Source organism: Carcharodon carcharias, chromosome 1 (assembly GCF_017639515.1).
Source record: "Carcharodon carcharias isolate sCarCar2 chromosome 1, sCarCar2.pri, whole genome shotgun sequence".
Lineage (NCBI taxonomy): Eukaryota > Metazoa > Chordata > Chondrichthyes > Lamniformes > Lamnidae > Carcharodon > Carcharodon carcharias.
The window spans coordinates 711,278-730,705 of record NC_054467.1 but is presented as its reverse complement, the minus strand read 5'-3'; the positions used below and the strand labels follow the sequence as shown (position 1 = coordinate 730,705).

The window sequence follows — 19,428 nt, the reverse complement described above, 5'->3', positions numbered from 1 at the left end:
ATTTAAATAATACTTTGCCATTCTGTTTTTCCTACCAAAGTGGATAACTTCACACTTATTCACATTATACTGCATCTGCCATGTATTTGCCCACTCGCTGAGCCTGTCTAAATCACCTTGAAGCCTCTTAACACCCTCCTCACAGCTCACATTCCGACCAAGGTTTGTGTCATCAGCAAACTTGGAAATATTACATTTGGTTCCCTCATCCAAACAAGTAGACTTAAAAGAGCACATCTACATTATTTTTAAAAATTTCACATCATAACATACAGCGCTTTGAAATCATTTATTAGTAATCACATTTGTCAGCATTTCACAAGTAAAGCATATACTCTGATCCAGTCGAATCAACACTGGTTTAAGTGTAATATGTGGACGCGTATGTGGAGGAAACTGCTGCTTTCTGTTAGCTGTGAAGTTTGAAGTAAATTATGAACTAAAATTAAGCCACCATTTAGAAAAGTTTACTGACATAAACATAACTTCACCATCACGTATTTAGTAATTTAGTATATAAAAAGCTTCCAATGCCCCACTTGGTAAATATACCAGATAATGCAGTACTCAACCATACAAACCAGAATCTCTGATTTGGCTCAAATTAGTCAATTACTGTCAATGCAGCATTTGGAAGGTGCTACAATGGGCTTTAGGGCAGCAAACAAACTTAGATGGAATTCTCACTCTTGCTCACTATCCACTTGCCCCAGCTGAAAAACATCTGCAGCACGAGTGAGCTTAACTTAGATGGTGCCAAGGTTATTGAGCACAAGAACATTGCCCAAATTCTCATTTCACAAACTGCCACCAGGCCATGAATGCCTGTGGCTATACCAGGACCGAAAAGGACAGAGGAACAAAAGGAACAAATAGAGAAATATTTTAAGCATTAAAAATAATTGTAACATTTACAATTATTTCTAAAAGCCATATTCAGTTAACGTTATTTCTTTCTACTTGAACATCATTCTGGCTTAACACAGTTCTGTTAAAAAATCCAATTACAAATTATTTAAAAAGGAGCTAACTTTCAAACACTAAGTAACAATAAGAATCCTCACACCAATAATGAGTAAGATGAAGTTGTACTGTATTTCAGCTAAAATAAAACCCTTAAAACCAAACTCCATACATAGAATTAGAGGATGTTCTGTTAAAAGAGAGCTTAATATAAAACTCTTCGAGATTCCTCTTAACTGAAAGCAAACGACCTTTATCTCCAACGATCGTTAAAAGTTATTTTGAATAATTGAATCCTGTCCAATGTATGTCACCTATCGACCTGTACCAGTCCTCCCAGAGGGTTATGGCTGCTCTATTGAATATATTCAAGACCAAGATTGATAGTTTTTGATTTCTCAGGGAATCAAGGGATATGGGTTAAGGGAGGGAAAGTGGGGTTGAGATAGAAACTCAGTCACGATCATAATGAATAGTGAAGCAGGCTCGAGGAGTCGTATGGTCTACTTCTGCTCATACTGCTTAATTACTAATGCTTTTGTTATCATGAGGTCAGAGAAGCAGTCGTGCAAACACCTGAGTGCACTGGAGATCTTGTCTTCCCTTATCATGTTTCTTTGGGGAAGAAACTTATTTAATTAACAGTATTGACATGCATCACTTTTTTTTATAAAACAGATGACTTGGAGACTTAGTTGCAGGATTGGAAAAACAGATCAACATTGAGTAGCAATCCTAACTCTCCAGTATATTTGTTTTGTAAGGAGTGAACATTAAGTTCCAAATTCCAACATTTTCTGCTTTGATTTCAGGCTTCCAATATTTTAGTTGTTCCTTTTTACTGGTTCCATCTTCGATTCAGTCTCTTTAGTTTGTCATTTCTACTTAAGTATCAATAGTAGCTTTGTGATACCATGCTGTGACTAACAGTCTCAGTCCACTGTAAGCTGCACACTATCCGATTGCCCTTGCTGTTGATCATACTTTCGTGCTGAAACAATATAAAATAATTAGTTAAAATAGATTTTAAATTTATAAAAAGTCTTACTTTTTAAAAATAAAATGTTTGCCGTGTAATGTAAATTTTGCATTCACCTTCCAAGCTCAAAGTACAACTGTAGCAGCCACATTTAAAATTTTTTTTAAAATTATTCATTCACATAATGTGGGCTTCACTGGCTGGGCCAGCATTTATTGCCCATGCCTAGATGCCCTTGAGAAGGTGGTGGTGAGCTGCCGCCTTGAACTGCTGCAGTCCATGTGGTGTAGGTACACCCACAGTGCTGTTAGGAAGGGAGTTCCAGGATTTTGACCCAGTGACAGTGAAGGAACAGTGATATATTTCCCAGTCAGGATGGTGAGTGGCTTGGAGAAGAACTTCCAGGTGGTGATTGTCCCATCTATCTGCTGCCCTTGTCCTTCTAGATGGTAGCAGTGGGTTTGGAAGGTGCTGTTGAAGGAGCCTTGGTGAATTCCTGCAGGGCATCTTGTAAATGATACACACTGCTGCTACTGTGTGTTGTTGATGGAGGGAGTGAATGTTTGTGCCAATCAAGGGGGCTACTTTGTCTTGGACAGTATCAAGCTCGAGTGTTGTTGGAGTAGTCCCCATCCAGGCAAGTGGGGAGTATTCCATCACACTCCTGACTTGTGCCTTGTAGGTGGTGGACAGGCTCTGGGGAGTCAGGTGAGTTACTTGTTGCACAGTTCCTAGCCTCTGACCTGCTCTTGTAGCCACAGTATTTATGTGGCTAGTTCAGTTCAGTTTCTGCTCAATGGTAACCCTCAGGATGTTGATAGTGGGGGATTCAGTGATTGTGGTGCCATTGAACATCAAGGGTCGATGGTTGGATTCGCTCTTGTTGGAGGGACAAAGGTAACAAATAGAGAAATATTTCAAGCATTAAAAATAATTGTAATATTTACAAATATTTTTAAAAGCTGAGCTGAACAAGAGTCATAAGGACTTGAAACATCAACACTGTTTTTCTCTCCACAGATGCTGTCAGACCTGCTGAGTTTTTCCAGCAGTTTCTCTTTCTGGCAGATATGTTACTGGAATAATAGTTCAAAGAACATGAATTCAGAACCCAATAGCAATTTGAAAATTTGAGGTAATTTCACAAATAAATTTGGAAAAACTGGTAACAATAAAATCGCAAAAAGCACAACTGATTTACTAAAGTATTTTTGAGAAAGAAACTTACCATTCTTAAGTGCTTGGCCCAATAACAACAACAACAACAACATGTATTTATAAAGCACCTTTAACACAATAATATGTCCTGAAGCTCTTCACAGAGGCATTATGAAACAAAATTTGACACTGAGCCACATAAGGAAATATTAGGGCAGAAGTCAAAGTTTGGTCAAAAAGATAGGTTTTAAGGTGCACTTTAAAGGAGTAAGTAGCGAGGCAGAGAAATTTAGGGAGGGAATTCCAGACTTTAGAGTGCAGGCAGTCGAAGGCAGAGCTGCCAATGTAGGGCAATTAAAATCGGAGATGCTTTAAGAGGCCTGAAATAGAAGAATTCAGAAATCTCCAAGGGTTGTTGGGATACAAGAATTAGGAGCAGACGTAGACCATTCAGCCCCTCGACCATTTGATAAGTTCACGGGTGATCTAATTGTGGCCTCAATTCCACTTTCCTGTCTGCCCCCCATTCCCCCCCACCCAATAACTCCCGGCTGCTTTGTCAATCAAAAATCTATTTAACTCAAACTTGACTCACACTCCATATTTTTATAAAATCTATTTTTATATATCTATATATCCTCATGGCTAATTTCTAAAATTTAAAAATCTGAAGAATGATCTTTTAAAATGTTTAAAGCTATGTCTGTCTGTGGCCCTAAACAAAAGAGCTACCAGGGCAGTATCACAGAAGTTTGGGCCTCATTATCTCTGAAGAGTCGCCAACAATTCCTGTGGGCTGCAGAGACCAAATTGAAAGAGAACTATACAAAGGCCATCTACAGTTCATAAGCCAGGCCTGGCCAACCAGAACCCATTCGTCTCCTAGGACAAAGAACCCTGCAATTTCCCTTTAAGACTTAATGTTTGGAACATTAACAATCTCAGGGACCCAGACAAACAGATACACACCCTTTGTCAAAGCCAAAGTGGAGTGGTGAGAGTCATGTGACATGATCCCCTAGCTGGTAGAACCAGTAATATTTCCTTGTGGAGCTGCAAAGCTCAGTCTGTCATCTTTCCATCTACCCAGCAGCAGCTAGGTATAGGGGCTTTGTCCAGGTTGAATGGCTGGCCTCATCTACACTGTCTTTTCTGGAACTTCTATACCATCACCTGTAAGACTGATTTCATCTCCATGTGCCTACCTCATCCTGTAAGTCAATTCTACAGGCATCAGTTCAGCCTGCAACCTCTGAAGCAATACACCATCGGACATTGATTCTGGACACACATAAAACAATAATTCTTTTCTCTGTGGTCTTTGCCCTATAAAACTTTCTTTCTCTATCCCTCTTTTATTTTAAAAATGAAAAGGAGGCAACGTTGCTATCCATCTCCCGTGTTTGATTGTGTGCAAATTAACTAACCTTCGGAGTTCATCCTATCACAAGTTTGTTGTGGGATTATTATTAGAAATTGGATCACACCAAAACTGAGGGTTTGGGAAATACGCCACCGCTTATCAAGGGAGAAGCAAATCAAAACACCTTTCTGTTTATGGACGAGTGGAGAGAGGAGAAATCAGGGCTGTTTAAGTTAAAACCCCTTCTGTCTGTAACATGACTGGATAATAATTTTCCAAATGTCCTGTTATTACCTCCTTAATTACGAATTCTAGCATTTTCCCTATAGATTCCTGCTTTCTGTCCCCTCCTTTCTTGAATAGAGGTGTTACAATAGTGATTTTCCAATCTGCTGGGACCTTTCCAGAATCGAGGGAATTTTGGAAGATCACAGCCAATGCATCTATTATCTCTGCAGCCACTTCTTTAAGACCCTAGAATGCAAGCAATCAGGTCCAGGAGACTTCTCAGCCTTCAGTTCTAATAGTTTGCCCCAATGTCTTTTCCCAGTGATTGTTCTAATTTCCTCTCTCACTTCTTGATTTTCAAGTATACTTAGGATGTGTTTTGTGTCTTCTACAGTCAAGACAGACAAAATACCTGTTCAATTCATCCACCATTTCCTCGTTTCCCATTATTGATTCCCCATCTTACTCTCTAAGGAACCAATACTCACTTTCCCTTCGCAAATACTTGTAGAAACTCTTACTATCCATTTTTATATTTCTAGCTAGCTTCCTCTCATACTCAAATTTTTTCCTCTTTTTAAAACTCATTCTTTGCTGGTTTCTAAAATCTGTCCAATCTTCTGACCTACCACTAATCTTCATAAAATTATTCACCTTTCTTTTCAATTTAACTTTAACTTTCTTAGTTAGGTATGGGTGGTGCATACTTCTCATACAGTCTTTCTTAATGGAATATATCTTTGCTGAGAATTATGAAATATCTCCTTAAATGCCTACCTCTGCTTCTCAACTATCCTACTTTTTAACGTATTCTGTCAGTTCACTTTAGCCAACACTGTTCTCATGTCTTTGTATTCGCCTTTATTTAAGTTTAGGACACTAGTCTTAGATTCTCACCCTCAAATACAATGTGAAATTCTATCATGTTATGATCACTGTTGCCTAGAGGCTCTTTACCATGATGTAATTAATTAATCCTGCCTCATTGCATATTACCAGATCGAAAATAGCCTGCTCCCCAGTTGGCATGCGAAGGTACGGCTCCAAGAAACTGTTCCAGATAGACCCCACAGACTCATCTTCCAGGCTATTTTTGGATGAGTCAGATTAGCAATCTACATGAAGATTAAAATCACCCATGATTATCGCAGTAATTTTCTTACAAGCCCTCATTAGTTCTTCCTGTATACTCTGCCCTACATTGTAACTGTTAGGGAGCCCATAAACTATTACCACAAATGATTTCTTACTTTTGCTATTTCTTATCTCTACCTCAACTGATTCTACATCTTGATCTTCCAAACTAAGGTAATCTCTCACTACTGTACTGATCTTATCGATAATCACCAACACTACCCACCACCTTTTCCTAGCTTCCTGTCCTTCCGAAACGTCAAATAACTTTGAATATATAGGCCCCAGCCTTGGTCACCTTGCAATCACATCTCTAAAATGGCTATCAGGGCATACATGTTTATTTCTATTAGTGCTTTTAATTCATCTGTTTTGTTACAAATGTTGCGTGCAGATATAGTACATTTAATTCTGTATTTTTACCATGCTTGAAAACTCTGGCCTTACCTGGTGGTGCTCTCTTAAGTTTATATGCTCTGCCCTTTCCTGCCACACTGGTTATTATCTGTATCGCTACCTTGCTCTACTGCCTGTCCTTTCCCTTTAATTTAAAACATTAAAAAAATAATTCAAGGGACATGGGCATCAAAGGCTATGTCAGCATGTATATCCCATCACGAATTTCCCTCGTTCAGAGCGCTTTTAAGTGTTAACTGCATTGCTGTGGGTCTGGAGTCACAAGTAGGCCAGATTTCCTTCCCTATAGGGCATTAGTGAACCACTTAGGTTTTTATGACAATCAGCAATGGTTCTGTGGTCATCATTAGATTTTTTACTGAATTCGTTTCACCATCTGCCATGGTGGGATTTGAACCCAGGTCTCCAGATAATTACTTTGTGTTTCTGGATTACTAGTCCAATAACAATACCACGATGCTACCGCCTCCCCTCACATGATCCCTCACCCTCACTACTTAGTTGAAAACCCTCTCTACTGTCCTAGTTATACGACTCATCAGGATACTGGTCTCACCATGGTTCAGGTGAAGACCACTCCAATGTACAGCTCCCTCTTTAATTAGAACAGGTGCCATGAGAACCAGTGGATGTGGTGCACTTGGATTTTCAGAAGGCTTTCGATAAGGTTCCACACAGGTTAGTAAACAAAATTAGAACACATGGGATTTGGGGGGGGTAATATACTGCTACGGATTGAGAATTGGTTAACAGACAGAAAACAGAGAAAAGGAATAAACAGGTAACTCTCATGATGGCAGACTGTTACTATCGAGGTACTGCAAGGGTCAGTGCTTGGGCCACAGCTGTTCAATCTATAGAAATGATTTGGATGTGAGGGCCAAATGTAATACTTCTAAATTTGCTGATGACATAAAACTAGGGAATGTGAGTTGTGAGGAGGATGCAAGGAGGCTTCAAGGGGATTTGGACGGGCTAAGTGAATGAACAAAAACATGGCAGATAGAATATAATGCGAATGTGGGTGAAATTATCCATTTTGGTAGAAAAAAAACAGAAAGACAGAATATTACTTAAATGGAGAGAGGTTGGGAAGTGTTGCTGTCCAAAGGGGCCTGGTCCTTGTTCACGAGTCACTAAAAGCTAGCATGCAGGTGCAACATGTAATTAGGAAGGGAAGTAACATGTTGGCCCTCATCGCAATTGGATCACAGCCCTGTTGACCCTGCAAAGTCCTCCTTACTAACATATGGGGACTAGTGCCAAAATTGGGAGAGCTGTCTCACAGACTAGTCAAGCAACAGCCTGACATAGTCATCCTCATGGAATCATATCTTATAGATCACGTCCCAGACACAACCATCACCATTCCTGGGTATGCCCTGTCCCACCGGCAGGACAGACCCAGCAGAGGTGGCGGAATAGTGGTATACAGTCGGAAGGGAGTTGCTCTGGGAGTCCTTAACATCAATTCCAGACCCCATGAGGTCTCATGGCGTCAGGTCAAACATGGGCGAGGAAACCTCTTGCTGATTATCACCTACCGCCCTCCCTCAGCTGATGAATCAGTGCTTTTCCATGTTGAACATCACTTGGAGGAAGCACTGAGGATGGCAAGGGCACAGAATGTACTCTAGGTGGGGGACTTCAATTCCATGACCGAATGTGGCTCGGTAGCACCACGGCTGACCGAGCTGGCCGAGTCCTAAAGGACAGCTGCTAGACTGGGTCTGCGGCAGGTGGTGAGGGAACCAACAAGAGAGAAAAACATACCTGACTTCATCCTCACCAACCTGCCTGCCGCTGATGCATCTGTCCTTGACAGTATCGGAAGGAGTGACCACAGTCATTGTGGAGACGAAGTCCCACCTTCACATTGAAGATACCCTCCATCATGTTGTGTGGCACTACTACCGTGTTAAATGGGATAGATTTTGAACAGATCTAGCAACTCAAGACTAGACATTTATGAGGCGCTGTGGGCCATCAGCAGCAGAATTGTATTCGAACACAATCTGTAACCTCATGGCCCAGCATATCTCCCACTCCCTACCGTTACCATCGAGCCAGGGGATCAACCCTGGTGCAATGAAGAGTGCAGGAGGGCATGCCAGGAGCAGCATCAGGCATACCTAAAATTGAGGTGTCAATATGGTGAAGCTATAAAACAGGACTACTTGCGTGCCAAACAGCATAAACAGCATTAGCAGACAGAGCTAAGCGATCCCACAACCAACAGATCAGATCTAAGCTTTGCATTCCTGCCACATCCAGTCGTGAATGATGGTTGATGATGAAACAACTCACTGGAGGAGGAGGCTCCACAAATATCCCCATCTTCAATGATGGGGGAGCCCAGCACAGCAGTGCAAAAGATAAGACCGAAGCATTTGCAACAATCTTCAGCCAGAAGTGCCAAGTGGATGAACCATTTAGGCCTCCTCCGGAGGTCCCCAGCATCACAGATGCCAGTCTTCAGCCAATTCCATTCACTCCACGTGATATCAAGAAATGGCTGAAGGCACTGGATACTGCAAAGGCTATGGGCCCTGACAATATTCCAGCAATAGTACTAAAGATTTGTGCTCCAGAACTTGCCGCACCCCTAGCCAAGCTGTTCCAGTACAGCTACAACATTGGCATCGACGAAGTGGAAAATTGCCCAGCCATATCCTGTACACAAAAAGCAGGACAAATCCAACCCAGCCAATTACCGCCTCATCAGTCTATTCTCGATCATCAGTAAAGTAACGGAAGGGCTCATCAACAGTGCTTTCAAGCAGCACTTGCTTAGCAATAACCTGCTCACTGATGCCCAGTTTGGGTTCCGCCAGGGCCACTCAGCTCCTGACCTCATTACAGCCTTGGTTCAAACATGGACAAAAGAGCTGGACTCCCGAGGTGACGTGAGAGTGACTGCCCTTGACATCAAGGCAGCAATTGACCGAGTGTGGCATCAAGGAGCCCTAGCAAAACTGGAATCATCTTGGAGTCAATGGGAAAAATTCTACGCTGGTTGGAGTCATACCTAGCACAAAGGAAGGTGGTTGTGGTTGTTGGAGGTCAGTCATCTCAGTTCCAGGACATCACTGCAGGAGTTCCTCAGGGTAGTGTCCTAAGCCCAAACATGTTCAGCTAGTTCATTAGTGACCCTCCTTTCATCATAAGGTCAGAAGTGGGGATGTTCGCTGATGATTGCATTATGTTCAGCGCCATTCGCGACTCCTCAGTAGGAGTTCATGTCCAAATGCAGCAAGACCTGGACAATATCCAGGCTTGGGCTGACAAGTGGCAAGTAACATTCGCACCACACAAGTGTCAGGCAATGACCACCTCCAACAAAAGAGAATCCAATCATCGCCCCTTGATGTTCAATGGCATTATCATTGCCGAATCCCCCACTATCAACATCCTGGGGGTTACCATTGACCAGAAACTGAAATGGACTAGCCATATAAATACAGTAGCTACAAGAGCAGGTCAGAAGCTAAGACGAGTAACTCACCTCCTGACTCCCCAAAGCCTGTCCACCATCTACAAGGCACAAGTCAGGAGTGTGATGGAATATTCCCCACTTGCCTGGATGAGTGCAGCGCCTACAACACTGAAGAAGCTGGACACTGTCCAGGACAAAGCAACCCACTTGATTGACACCACATCCACAAACATTCATTCCTTCCACCACCAATGCACAATAGCAGCAGTGTGTACCATCTACAAGATGCACTGCAGGAATTCACCAAAGCTCCTTAGACAGTACCTTCCAACCCATGACCACTACCACCTAGAAGGACAAGGGCAGCAGATACATGGGAACACCACCACCTGGAAGTTCCCCTCCAAGTCACTCACCATCCTGACTTGGAAATATATCACCATTCCTTCACTGTCGCTGGGTCAAAATCCTGGAGCTCCCTTCCTAACGGCACTGTGGGTGTACCTACACCACATGGACTGCAACAGTTCAAAGAGGCAGCTCACCACCACCTTCTCAAGGGCAATTAGGGATGGGCAATAAATGCTGACCCAGCCAGCAAAGCCCACATCCTGTGAATGAATAAAAAAAGTTAGGATGTCTTGCTGCATTCCTATAAGAGACATTAAGTGAATAAAGCTAAAAGATTCCACAGGTTTTGAACAAACAAAAATAAACTTCACTATACGGATCAGAAAGATAAAACAATTTACAATATCTATCTTATACTCTAACATATTGGGTAAACATGGGGTACATGTGAATTAAGAGGCAAATCGTGGTCGGACACACCATACTACTGACTAAAGAGCAGATGAATTTCTCAACAACCCACCCAAACATCAATAACCCTAAGCCAACCAATTTCACTGAAACTTTGTTCCCGCATGAGGGATTCCAGTATTCACCTTTGGAGATCTAGCCTTGGAACTCTCTCCAAATGTTGCTCCAACTCGGACTGCATCAACGGCAGCCTACATCACAGGGTTTCAATCTCGTCTCCCGAGATTCTGTTCCCCTGGATTCACAAGTATACACTCAATCACCCACTCACAAGCACAGGACATAACTGATCCAAAGGGGTGCCTTTTCGCCAATGGGCCCACAGCTTGAAGTCACCAACCTTTGGCTGCCTTCTTCACCTAAAGTCTGCATCCCGCAGCCCTTTCCTGTTTGAAGCTTGTTTCTCTGCTCCTCTCTTTATAACTGAACTGGGACCTTTTCCTGTCCCTGTCCCCTCTCTGGGACTTTTTTTTCAGACCTCTCTCTGTCCCCTTTGGGACCTATCTTGTAGCTGGTGTCTTGCTCCTGGTCACCTGACCAAGGTTTTCATGCTGTTTTTCTTCTTGCACAGGCATTCTGGAACCAACAATGTAAAAATGCTGAACTGCGCATGTGCAACCCCCTCCCGGTCTGCGCATGCACAAAAGCTCCAAGGTCCATCAGGAGTTGAAGTACCTGACCACCACTCTCAACACTAAGGTAAGTTTGAATTTCATAACACTCTCTAATCTTATTTAACCGACTCCAATTTCATCGTGGCTCAGGCAGTAATCTATGGATTATTACCTTTCTGGTTCTGTTTTTTAATTTATCCTTAGCTGCTCATAATCCCCAAGTAGACCCTCTTTCCTAGTCCTAGCTATGTCGTTGGTACCCAAATGGACCATAACAACTGGATCTTTCCCTTCCCACTGCAAGGTCGTCTCCAGCCCTGAGTAGATGTCCCAAACACTGGCACCGGACAAGTAACACAGCCTTCTGGATTCTCACTCTGGCTGCAGATTTACTTAGTGAATGCCAATCCCCAAAGCCAAGTGATAGCCTCCTCATTTGCTGAGTTTAAGGTGATTCGTCCACCACTTAGTCTGTAGAGAGGAACTCCTTGGTAATGTGCAGTATCGTTTATGTCTTTCCATAAGTAGAAAAGGGGTTTGTATAGAGGCCCCAGTGGTGGAGGTTGTCTGCACAGGGGCCTTGGCCTCTCCTGAACCTATTTAGCAAGGGTCATTCTCGCTGTAGTAGCTCAAAGACTGCCTTTCAACAGATGGTGTTTGTCACAAGGAACTCATTAGTGACTTCCCATGTTTCCCATTCCTTGATCCAAAGGATGTCTGCTGGTAGATCTTGCTCAGGTCGATGTTCCATATGGGGTGTTGAAACGTAAAATTTTACAGCAATAGGCATGCTCTCCGAATCTTACATCTTAATGTTGATGGTCTGTTGGCTGCTAGGTGAAATCTCATGTTGGTTGCAGACAATTGTGTCCACCCCCCCTGACTATACTGTCCGCTACTGCCACTACATTTCTGTTTATTCCCTCCGCTTCTAATGGTTCCCTGCATCACGGAGCCATGGTCAGTTCACTCATCTAACCTGCAGCCCCTGCTCTCGTCGATGGACAAGATTACAGAAATTCCAGTCCCACATTAACTACCCACTGAAGGGACCTTGAAAGCTGCTCAGTTGTATCAAACTGCTACAGAGGAAGTGGTTCAAAATGGTGGCTCAGCACTTCCGCTTTCTTAGGGTAAATAGGGATGGGCAATAAATATTGGCCTTCCCAGCGATGCCACAGACTGAAAATTAATTCCTCAAAATCAAAGATGCTTTCTACCATTGTTGGCCAAAAACATACATACACTAAGACTTGCCTTTTCAAAATTCAAACATTTTTAGGAAATCAGCACTAAACATACTTACCAATGTAGTACATCTCTAACTGTTGGCGTAAACGAACTTTCTGTAAGTTGTCATAAAAGTTGGGCTCAGGTGTTGGATCAGCAGCCGGAGGCACAGTAAATATCCGCATGATCTTCCTTTTATTTCTAAAATTAAAACTTTAGATTAACCTTATGAAGTTAGTCAAGTTCAAAATCAAATAAGAAGCCAGGATAACTTTAAGTGAAGCCCAATGCAAACTGGAGGAACAACACCTCGTCTTCCGACTAGGCACTTTACAGCTTTCCGGACTGAATATTGAATTCAACAACTTTAGGTCGTGAGCTCCCTCCCCCATCCCCACCCCCTTTCTGTTTCCTCCTTCCTTTTTTTACCAATAAATTATATAGATTTTTCTTTTCCCACCTATTTCCATTATTTTTAAATATTTTTAAATCTTTTATGCTCCCCCCACCCCCACTAGAGCTATACCTTGAGTCCCCTACCATCCATTCTTAATTAGCACATTCGTTTAGATAATATCACCAACTTTAACACCTATGTGTTCTTTTGTTCTATTGTTGTTGACATCTTTTGATGATCTGCTTCTATCGAAGGGTCATGAGGACTCGAAATGTCAACTCTTTTCTTCTCTGCCGATGCTGCCAGACCTGCTGAGTTTTTCCAGGTAATTCTGTTTTTGTTTTGCTTCTATCACTGCTTGTTTGTCCCTACAACCACACCAACCCCCTCCACTTCTCTCTCTCTCTCTCTGCCCCCCCCCCCCCCCCCCCCACACACACACACACACCTTAAACCAGCTTATATTTCAACTCTTTCTTGGACTCGAACGCAAGTTCTGTCGAAGGGTCATGAGGACTCGAAACGTCAACTCTTTTCTTCTCCGCCGATGCTGCCAGACCTGCTGAGTTTTTCCAGGTAATTCTGCTTTTGTTTTGGATTTCCAGCATCCGCAGTTTTTTTGTTTTTATTTTTGTTTTTAACTTTAAGAGATATTGTTGGCCCATCTGAACCCATTCCTCCAGATTTATCTTGAGGTACGTTCCAGAGGGGTGGGGAGACATGGTGGGGGGGAGGAGATGGGGGGGTTCGTTCCGGTTACTCACTTGCGCGCGTAGACCAGAAGTCCGAAGCTGACCAGAATGGCGATCAGATAAACGTTGGTCGCATCGTTCCAGGCCTCATGCACCGTATAGTCCATCCCCGCCACCGCTCCCGCGCCCGCGCCGGCGCCAGCTCCCGCCATCCTGGACAGGCCGCTCGCCTCCTGCTTCCCTCCGACTCGGGCTGCTGTCAAACAAAGTGAATGCACCGGAAGTCGCGGCGGTTTTTCAATCCAGGTTGATAGGTCATGGTTCAGAAGGTCAGGGGTTATACTGTCCGTTTATTTGTTGATTCTGTTCCAATTCATTGGAGATATTTTTGTTTGATATTACAGCAAATCAGTGCCTGTTACCTGCTTCTGGCTTGGCCTAAATAGCCAAGTGGTTATGGTACTGGGCTTGTAACCCCAAGATCAAGAGTTCAAATCTCACAATGGCAAACTATGTAACTTCATCTGAATAGGAACTGATGGAAAATGTGTTTGTGCTCGGAAGAGTTACCTGCTTCTGTTTTATTTTTATTCTTTCATAAGATGTGTTGCTGGCATTTAAAAGCCAACATTTATTGCCAATTCCGAATTCCCCTTGAGAAGGGGGCGGTCAGAAGCGGTTGAGTGGTGGAGCAGACTCGATGGGCCGAATGGCCTAATTTCTGCTCCTATGTCTTATGGTCAGCAGCCTTGACCCGAGTTTATCTGGTATTTCGACTTCTCTGGCCCGGTTTGGCACAATTGAGTGGCTTCTAGGCCATTTCAGAGGGCGGTTAAGAGTCAACGACATTGCTGTGGGTCTTGGGTTAAATGTAGGCAAGGCCAGATGGCAAATTTCCTTCCCTAAAGGACATGAGTGAACCAGATGCGTTTAAAAAGGGTAAAGGATTAGCTGAATTGGAACAGAATCAACAAATAAACGGACAGTATAACCCCTGACCTTCTGAACCATGACCTATCAACCTGGATTGAAAAACCGCCGCGACTTCCGGTGCATTCACTTTGTTTTACAGTTAGCTGAAAGGATAGTTAAAAAGGTAGATTTTGACGAGTTGTAAAGTATTCATTCATGGCATGTGGGCTTTGCTGGCTCAGCTAGCATTTATTACCCACTCCTAGTTGCCCTTGAGAAGGTGGTGGTGAGCTGCCTTCTTGAACCGCTGCAGTCCATGTGGTGTAGGTAACCCACAGTGCTGTTAGGGAGGGAGTTCCAGAATTTTGACCCAGTGACAGTGAAGGAACAGCAATATATTTCCAAGTCAGGATGGTGAGTGACTTGGAGGGGAATTTTCAGGAGGTGGTGTTCCCATGTATCTGCTGCCCTCGTCCTTCTAGATGGTAGCGGTTGTGGGTTTGTAAGGTGCTGTCTAAGGAGCCTTGCTGAATTCCTGCAGTGCATCTTGTAGATGGTACACACTGCTGCTATTGTGTGTCAGTGGTGGAGGGGGTGAATATTTGTGGATGTGGTGCCAATCAAATGGGATGCTTTGTCCTGGACAGTGTCAAATTTCTTGATTGTTGTTGGAGCTGCACTCATCCAGGCAAGCGGTAAGTATTCCATCACGCTCCTGACTTGTGCCTTGTAGATGGTGGACGGGCTTTGGGGAGTCAGGAGGTGAGTTACTTGTAGCCTCTGACCTGTCCTCGTAGCTGCTGTATTTATATGGCTAGTCCAGTTCTGTTTCTGGTCAATGGTGACCCCAAGGTCATTGAACATCAAGGGGTGATGGTTGGATTCTCTCTTGGAGATGTTCATTGCCTGACATGTGGTGCAAATGTTACTTGCCACTAGTTAGCCCAAGGCTGGATATTGTCCATGTCTTGCTGCATTTGGACATGGACTGCTTCAGTATCTGAGGAGTCATGAATGGTGCTGAATCTTATGCAATCATCAGCGAACATCCCCACTTCTGACTTTATGATGGAAGGAATGTCATTGATGAAGCAGCTGAACATGTTTGGGCCTAGGACACTACCCTGAGGAACTCCTGCAGTGATGTCCTGGAGCTGAGATGACAGATCTCCAAGAATCACAACCTTCTTCCTTTGTGCTAGGTATGACTCCAACCAGTGGAGAGATTTTCACCTGATTCCTATTGACTCCAGTTTTGCCAAGGCTTCTTGATGCCATACTCAGTCAAATGCTGCCTTGATGTCAAGAACAGTCACTCTCACCTCACCTCAGGAGTTCAGCTCTTTTACCCATGTTTGAACCAAGGCTGTAATGAGGTCAGGAGCTGAGTGGCCCTGGCGGAACCCAAACTGGGCATTAGTGAGCAGGTTATTACTAAGCAAATGCCGCTTGATAGCACTGTTGATGACCCCTTCCATTACTTTACTGTTGATCAAGAGTAGACTGAAGGGGCGGTAAGTTGGCCAGGTTGGATTTGTCCTGCTTTTTGTGTACAGGACATACCTGGGCAATTTTCCACATAGCCAGGTAGATGCCAATGTTGTAGCTGTACTGGTACAGTTTGGCTCAGGGCTCGGCATATTCTGGGGCATACTATTGCTGGAATATTGTCAGGGCCCATAACCTTTGCAGTATCCAGTGTTTTCACCCATTTCTTGATATCATGTGGAGTGAATCGAATTAGCTGAAGACTGGCATCTGTGATGCTGGGGACCTCCAGAGGAGGCTGAGATGGTTCATCCACTCGGCACTTCTGGCTGAAGATTGTAGCAAATGCTTCAGCCTTATCTTTTGCACTGATGTGCTGAGCTCTTCCATCATTGAGGATGGGGATATTTATGAAGCCTCCTCCTCCAGTGAGTTGTTTCATTGCCCACCACCATTCACAACTGGATGTGGCAGGACTACAGAACTTAGATCTGATCCATTGGTTGTGGGATCGCTTAGCTCTGTCCACCACTTGCTGCTTATGCTGTTTGGCACACAAGTAGTTCTGTGTTATAGCTTCACCAGGTTGACACCTCATTTTTAGGTATGCCGGGTGCTGCTCCTGGCATGTCCTCCTGCACTCCTCATTGCATCAGGGTTGATCCCCTGGTTTGATGGTAATGGTAGAGTGGGGGATATGCCAGGCCATGAGGTTACAGATTGTGTTAGAGTACAATGCTGCTGCTGCTGATGGCCCACAGCACTTTATGGGTTGCTCAGCCTTGAGTTGCTAGATCTGTTCAAAATCTATCCCATTTAGCATGGTGGTAGTGCCACACAACACGATGGAGGGTATCCTCAATGTGAAGGTGGGACTTCGTCTCCACAACAACTGTGCAGTGGTCACTCCCACTACTACTGTCACGGACAGATGCAGGCAGGTTGATGAGGATGAGGTCAGGTATGTTTTTCCTCTTGTTTCCCTCACCACCTGCCACAGATCCAGTCTAGCAGCTCTGTCCTTTAGGGCTCAGTCAGCAGTGGTGCTACCGAGCCACTCTTGGTGTTGGACGTTGAAGTTCCCAGAGAACATTCTGCACCCTTGCCACCCTCAGTGCTTCCTCCAAGTGGTGTTCGACATGGAGGAGCCCTGATTCATCAGCTGAAGGTGGGTGGTATGTGGTAATCAGCCAGAGGTTTGATTACCCATGTTTGACCTGATGCTATGAGACTTCTAGTTTCCCATCTGAAGATGTAAAAGAAATGAGCTGTCCATGTGCGCAGGGCTAGTTCCCGGCCTGAAGATGTGAAAATCAACCAGCTGGGCGTGTACAGCCACTGCTCGATTGGCGAATGCACAGAAACCCCGAAAATCGTAAAAAATACGAACTGCATGTGTGACCATTATCCAGCTGGTGCAGGCACAGACACTGCTGAGGCCCACTGAGAACTGGAGTTTCCGACCTCCAACTACTGATTTAAACTCAAAATTAGTTTTTTCTTCTTTGGGGTTCGTCACATTAAGTGAGTTGCACCTTTGTTATATCAACTGTTTAAAATAAAATTTACCTTTTTATTTGAAATATTTTCACATAATTAATCTTTGTATTATGTTGATTTGTTTCGGTAAAAGTTTAAAAAGTGAAAGTGGGTTTTCTTTTGTTGGCATTGTGGGGATTCCTTTATCTGTTTTTAGGGGGATTGTAACAAATTGAGTGCTCATCTGAGATCTTGAAATACTGAGCTGGGAAAACCGGTACACTGGAATTTTGCAGAATTTAAATTAACAAGATTTTACATTTACTTTTGCTGTATTCAGTGGAAATCAGCATGGCTACCTTTGATGCTCAGACCTTTTGGGGGAGAATGGATTTATCTCTTCGTGTTTTGGAACAGTTAGCAAAGGTTAATTTGAAGACTGTGGCAGTAGACTTAAGGATCACCTTAAAATTGGGAGCTAGGAAACCAGAAATTGTTGAAATCATGGCTCACCACTTGAAGCTTAAGGGAGAAAAGGATGATTTGACTAATGTTCAGGACAAATTAGCAACAATTGAATTGGAGAAAGGGAAGATGAAGTTAGAGAGGAAAGAGAGACAGAAATTAGAATGAAAAAAGTTAAAGCTTCAATTTGAAAGAGAAATGAAAAATGAATTAGAAACAGAGAAAAAGGAAAGAGAGCAGTCTGAAAACTTGAGTTAACATTAGAAATGAGGAAATTAGAGAGGAAAGGATTACGGAAAGAGACAGAATTTTTTTGTTCGTTCATGGGGTGTGGGTGTTGCTGCATACGGACATGGATTGCTTCAGTACCTGAGGAGTCACGAGTGGTGCTGAATATTGTGAAAATCATCAGTGAACATCCCCAGTTCTGATCTTATGATTATCATTAAAGAAGTACAAGTGAGGACACTGAGCAAAACAGTGTGAAAAATTCCTATGTGGATTATGCTTGCAGACCTGTCCTGAGAGAATATGGAATGTCACGCATGAAAAAGGAAATCAAAGACAAGGGAATCAAAGGTTATCAGGAAGTAGATGGGAATGTAGAACTCAACACAAACAGATCAACCATGATCTTATTGAATGGCAGAGAAGGCTTGAGGGGCCGAATGGTCTACTACCGTTCCTATTTTGTATGTTCTTGTGTTTGTATGTGTCATTGCCTTCTTCAAGCAGAGACACTTAAAAGGGAGATAGGAAAGATGCAAAAGACCAAACTTTAACCTCCTGTGGTTTCAGAGATAAAAGACTGATTACTGCATTTCAGCAGTCGTCTAAAATCCATCTCCTGTTGATTCATGTCTCAGAATGTCAAAATGGCCAGAGATCAAAGAAAACAGACTCTGGGTGCATGATATGGTTTCTTTCTCTTACAGGAATACACAGGGAAAAATGGTTTAAAAAGCTAACTGCAGAGCAGCGCAGTGAGTGCTAGTGTGCTGTGTGTGTGATAGCAAAAAGACCAACTAGTAACTCCTGCAGTTGCTGGTGAAGTCTCTCTCTCTCTTTCTCTGCTCCTGGAGGCAAGGGTCAGCAGAAGCCACAATTTCAAAGGAAATAGAACAGCTTCTTCAGCTATCCTGCAGAACCAAGCGTTTCCAAACCCACTGTGAAACTGCCTAACTCAGCACTACCGGAATCATCCAACTTAACAGCTACAACATTTTGCCACCTACACCTCATGGACAAGCCAAAGACTGATTCATATTTTTTTAAACTTTCATTTGGACTCTTAATTTCTCATTTCTGATCTGTGTGTTGCGTTTTTATTTTGTTTCTTGGGTTTTTAGTAACTAATAAACTTACTCTTTCTTTGACTCAAGCCTGGTTAAATTGGCTCCTTCTCAAAAGATAAATACATTAGGGCCAGAATATTGCCATTGGCGTGCGGGGCCGGGGCTGACACACAAAATGACGCGAGATGATGTCAGGCATGTATCCTGACATCATCGCGCGTCATTCCGATATTGCATTTGGTGGTTGCTCACCGGAGGCAGCTGCGCATCCGCTGAATTGTCAAAGGCCTATTAAGGCCATTAAGAAAATCATTAACATCATTACACCACTGCCCGTGTAACCTTAAGGTTGGTGG

The 19,428-nt window shown here is 43.3% G+C and overlaps 1 protein-coding gene across 1 annotated transcript; it reads right to left on the bottom strand.

Moving 5' to 3' along the window:
- Nucleotides 1-274: 274 nt before the first annotated feature.
- Nucleotides 275-13,717, bottom strand: smim19 (small integral membrane protein 19). The gene is made up of 3 exons (XM_041200013.1): nucleotides 13,506-13,717; nucleotides 12,421-12,545; nucleotides 275-1,954 (listed from the first exon to the last, which is right to left on the bottom strand). Exons 1-3 carry the CDS (start codon nucleotides 13,643-13,645, stop codon nucleotides 1,896-1,898), a joined length of 324 nt encoding a protein of 107 aa, XP_041055947.1. The 5' UTR covers nucleotides 13,646-13,717; the 3' UTR covers nucleotides 275-1,895.
- Between the last annotated feature and the right edge of the window lie 5,711 nt (nucleotides 13,718-19,428).

Bases quoted from the DNA above. Each gene is read 5' to 3' on its own strand.
- smim19 (XM_041200013.1), bottom strand. From the start codon at position 13,645: ATGGCGGGAGCTGGCGCCGGCGCGGGCGCGGGAGCGGTGGCGGGGATG. The intron at 12,546-13,505 runs GTGAGTAACCGG...TTTTAATTTTAG, and splicing joins CTTCTGGTCTACGCGCGCAA to AAATAAAAGGAAGATCATGC. The intron at 1,955-12,420 runs GTAAGTATGTTT...ATATTGTTTCAG, and splicing joins GTTAGAGATGTACTACATTG to CACGAAAGTATGATCAACAG.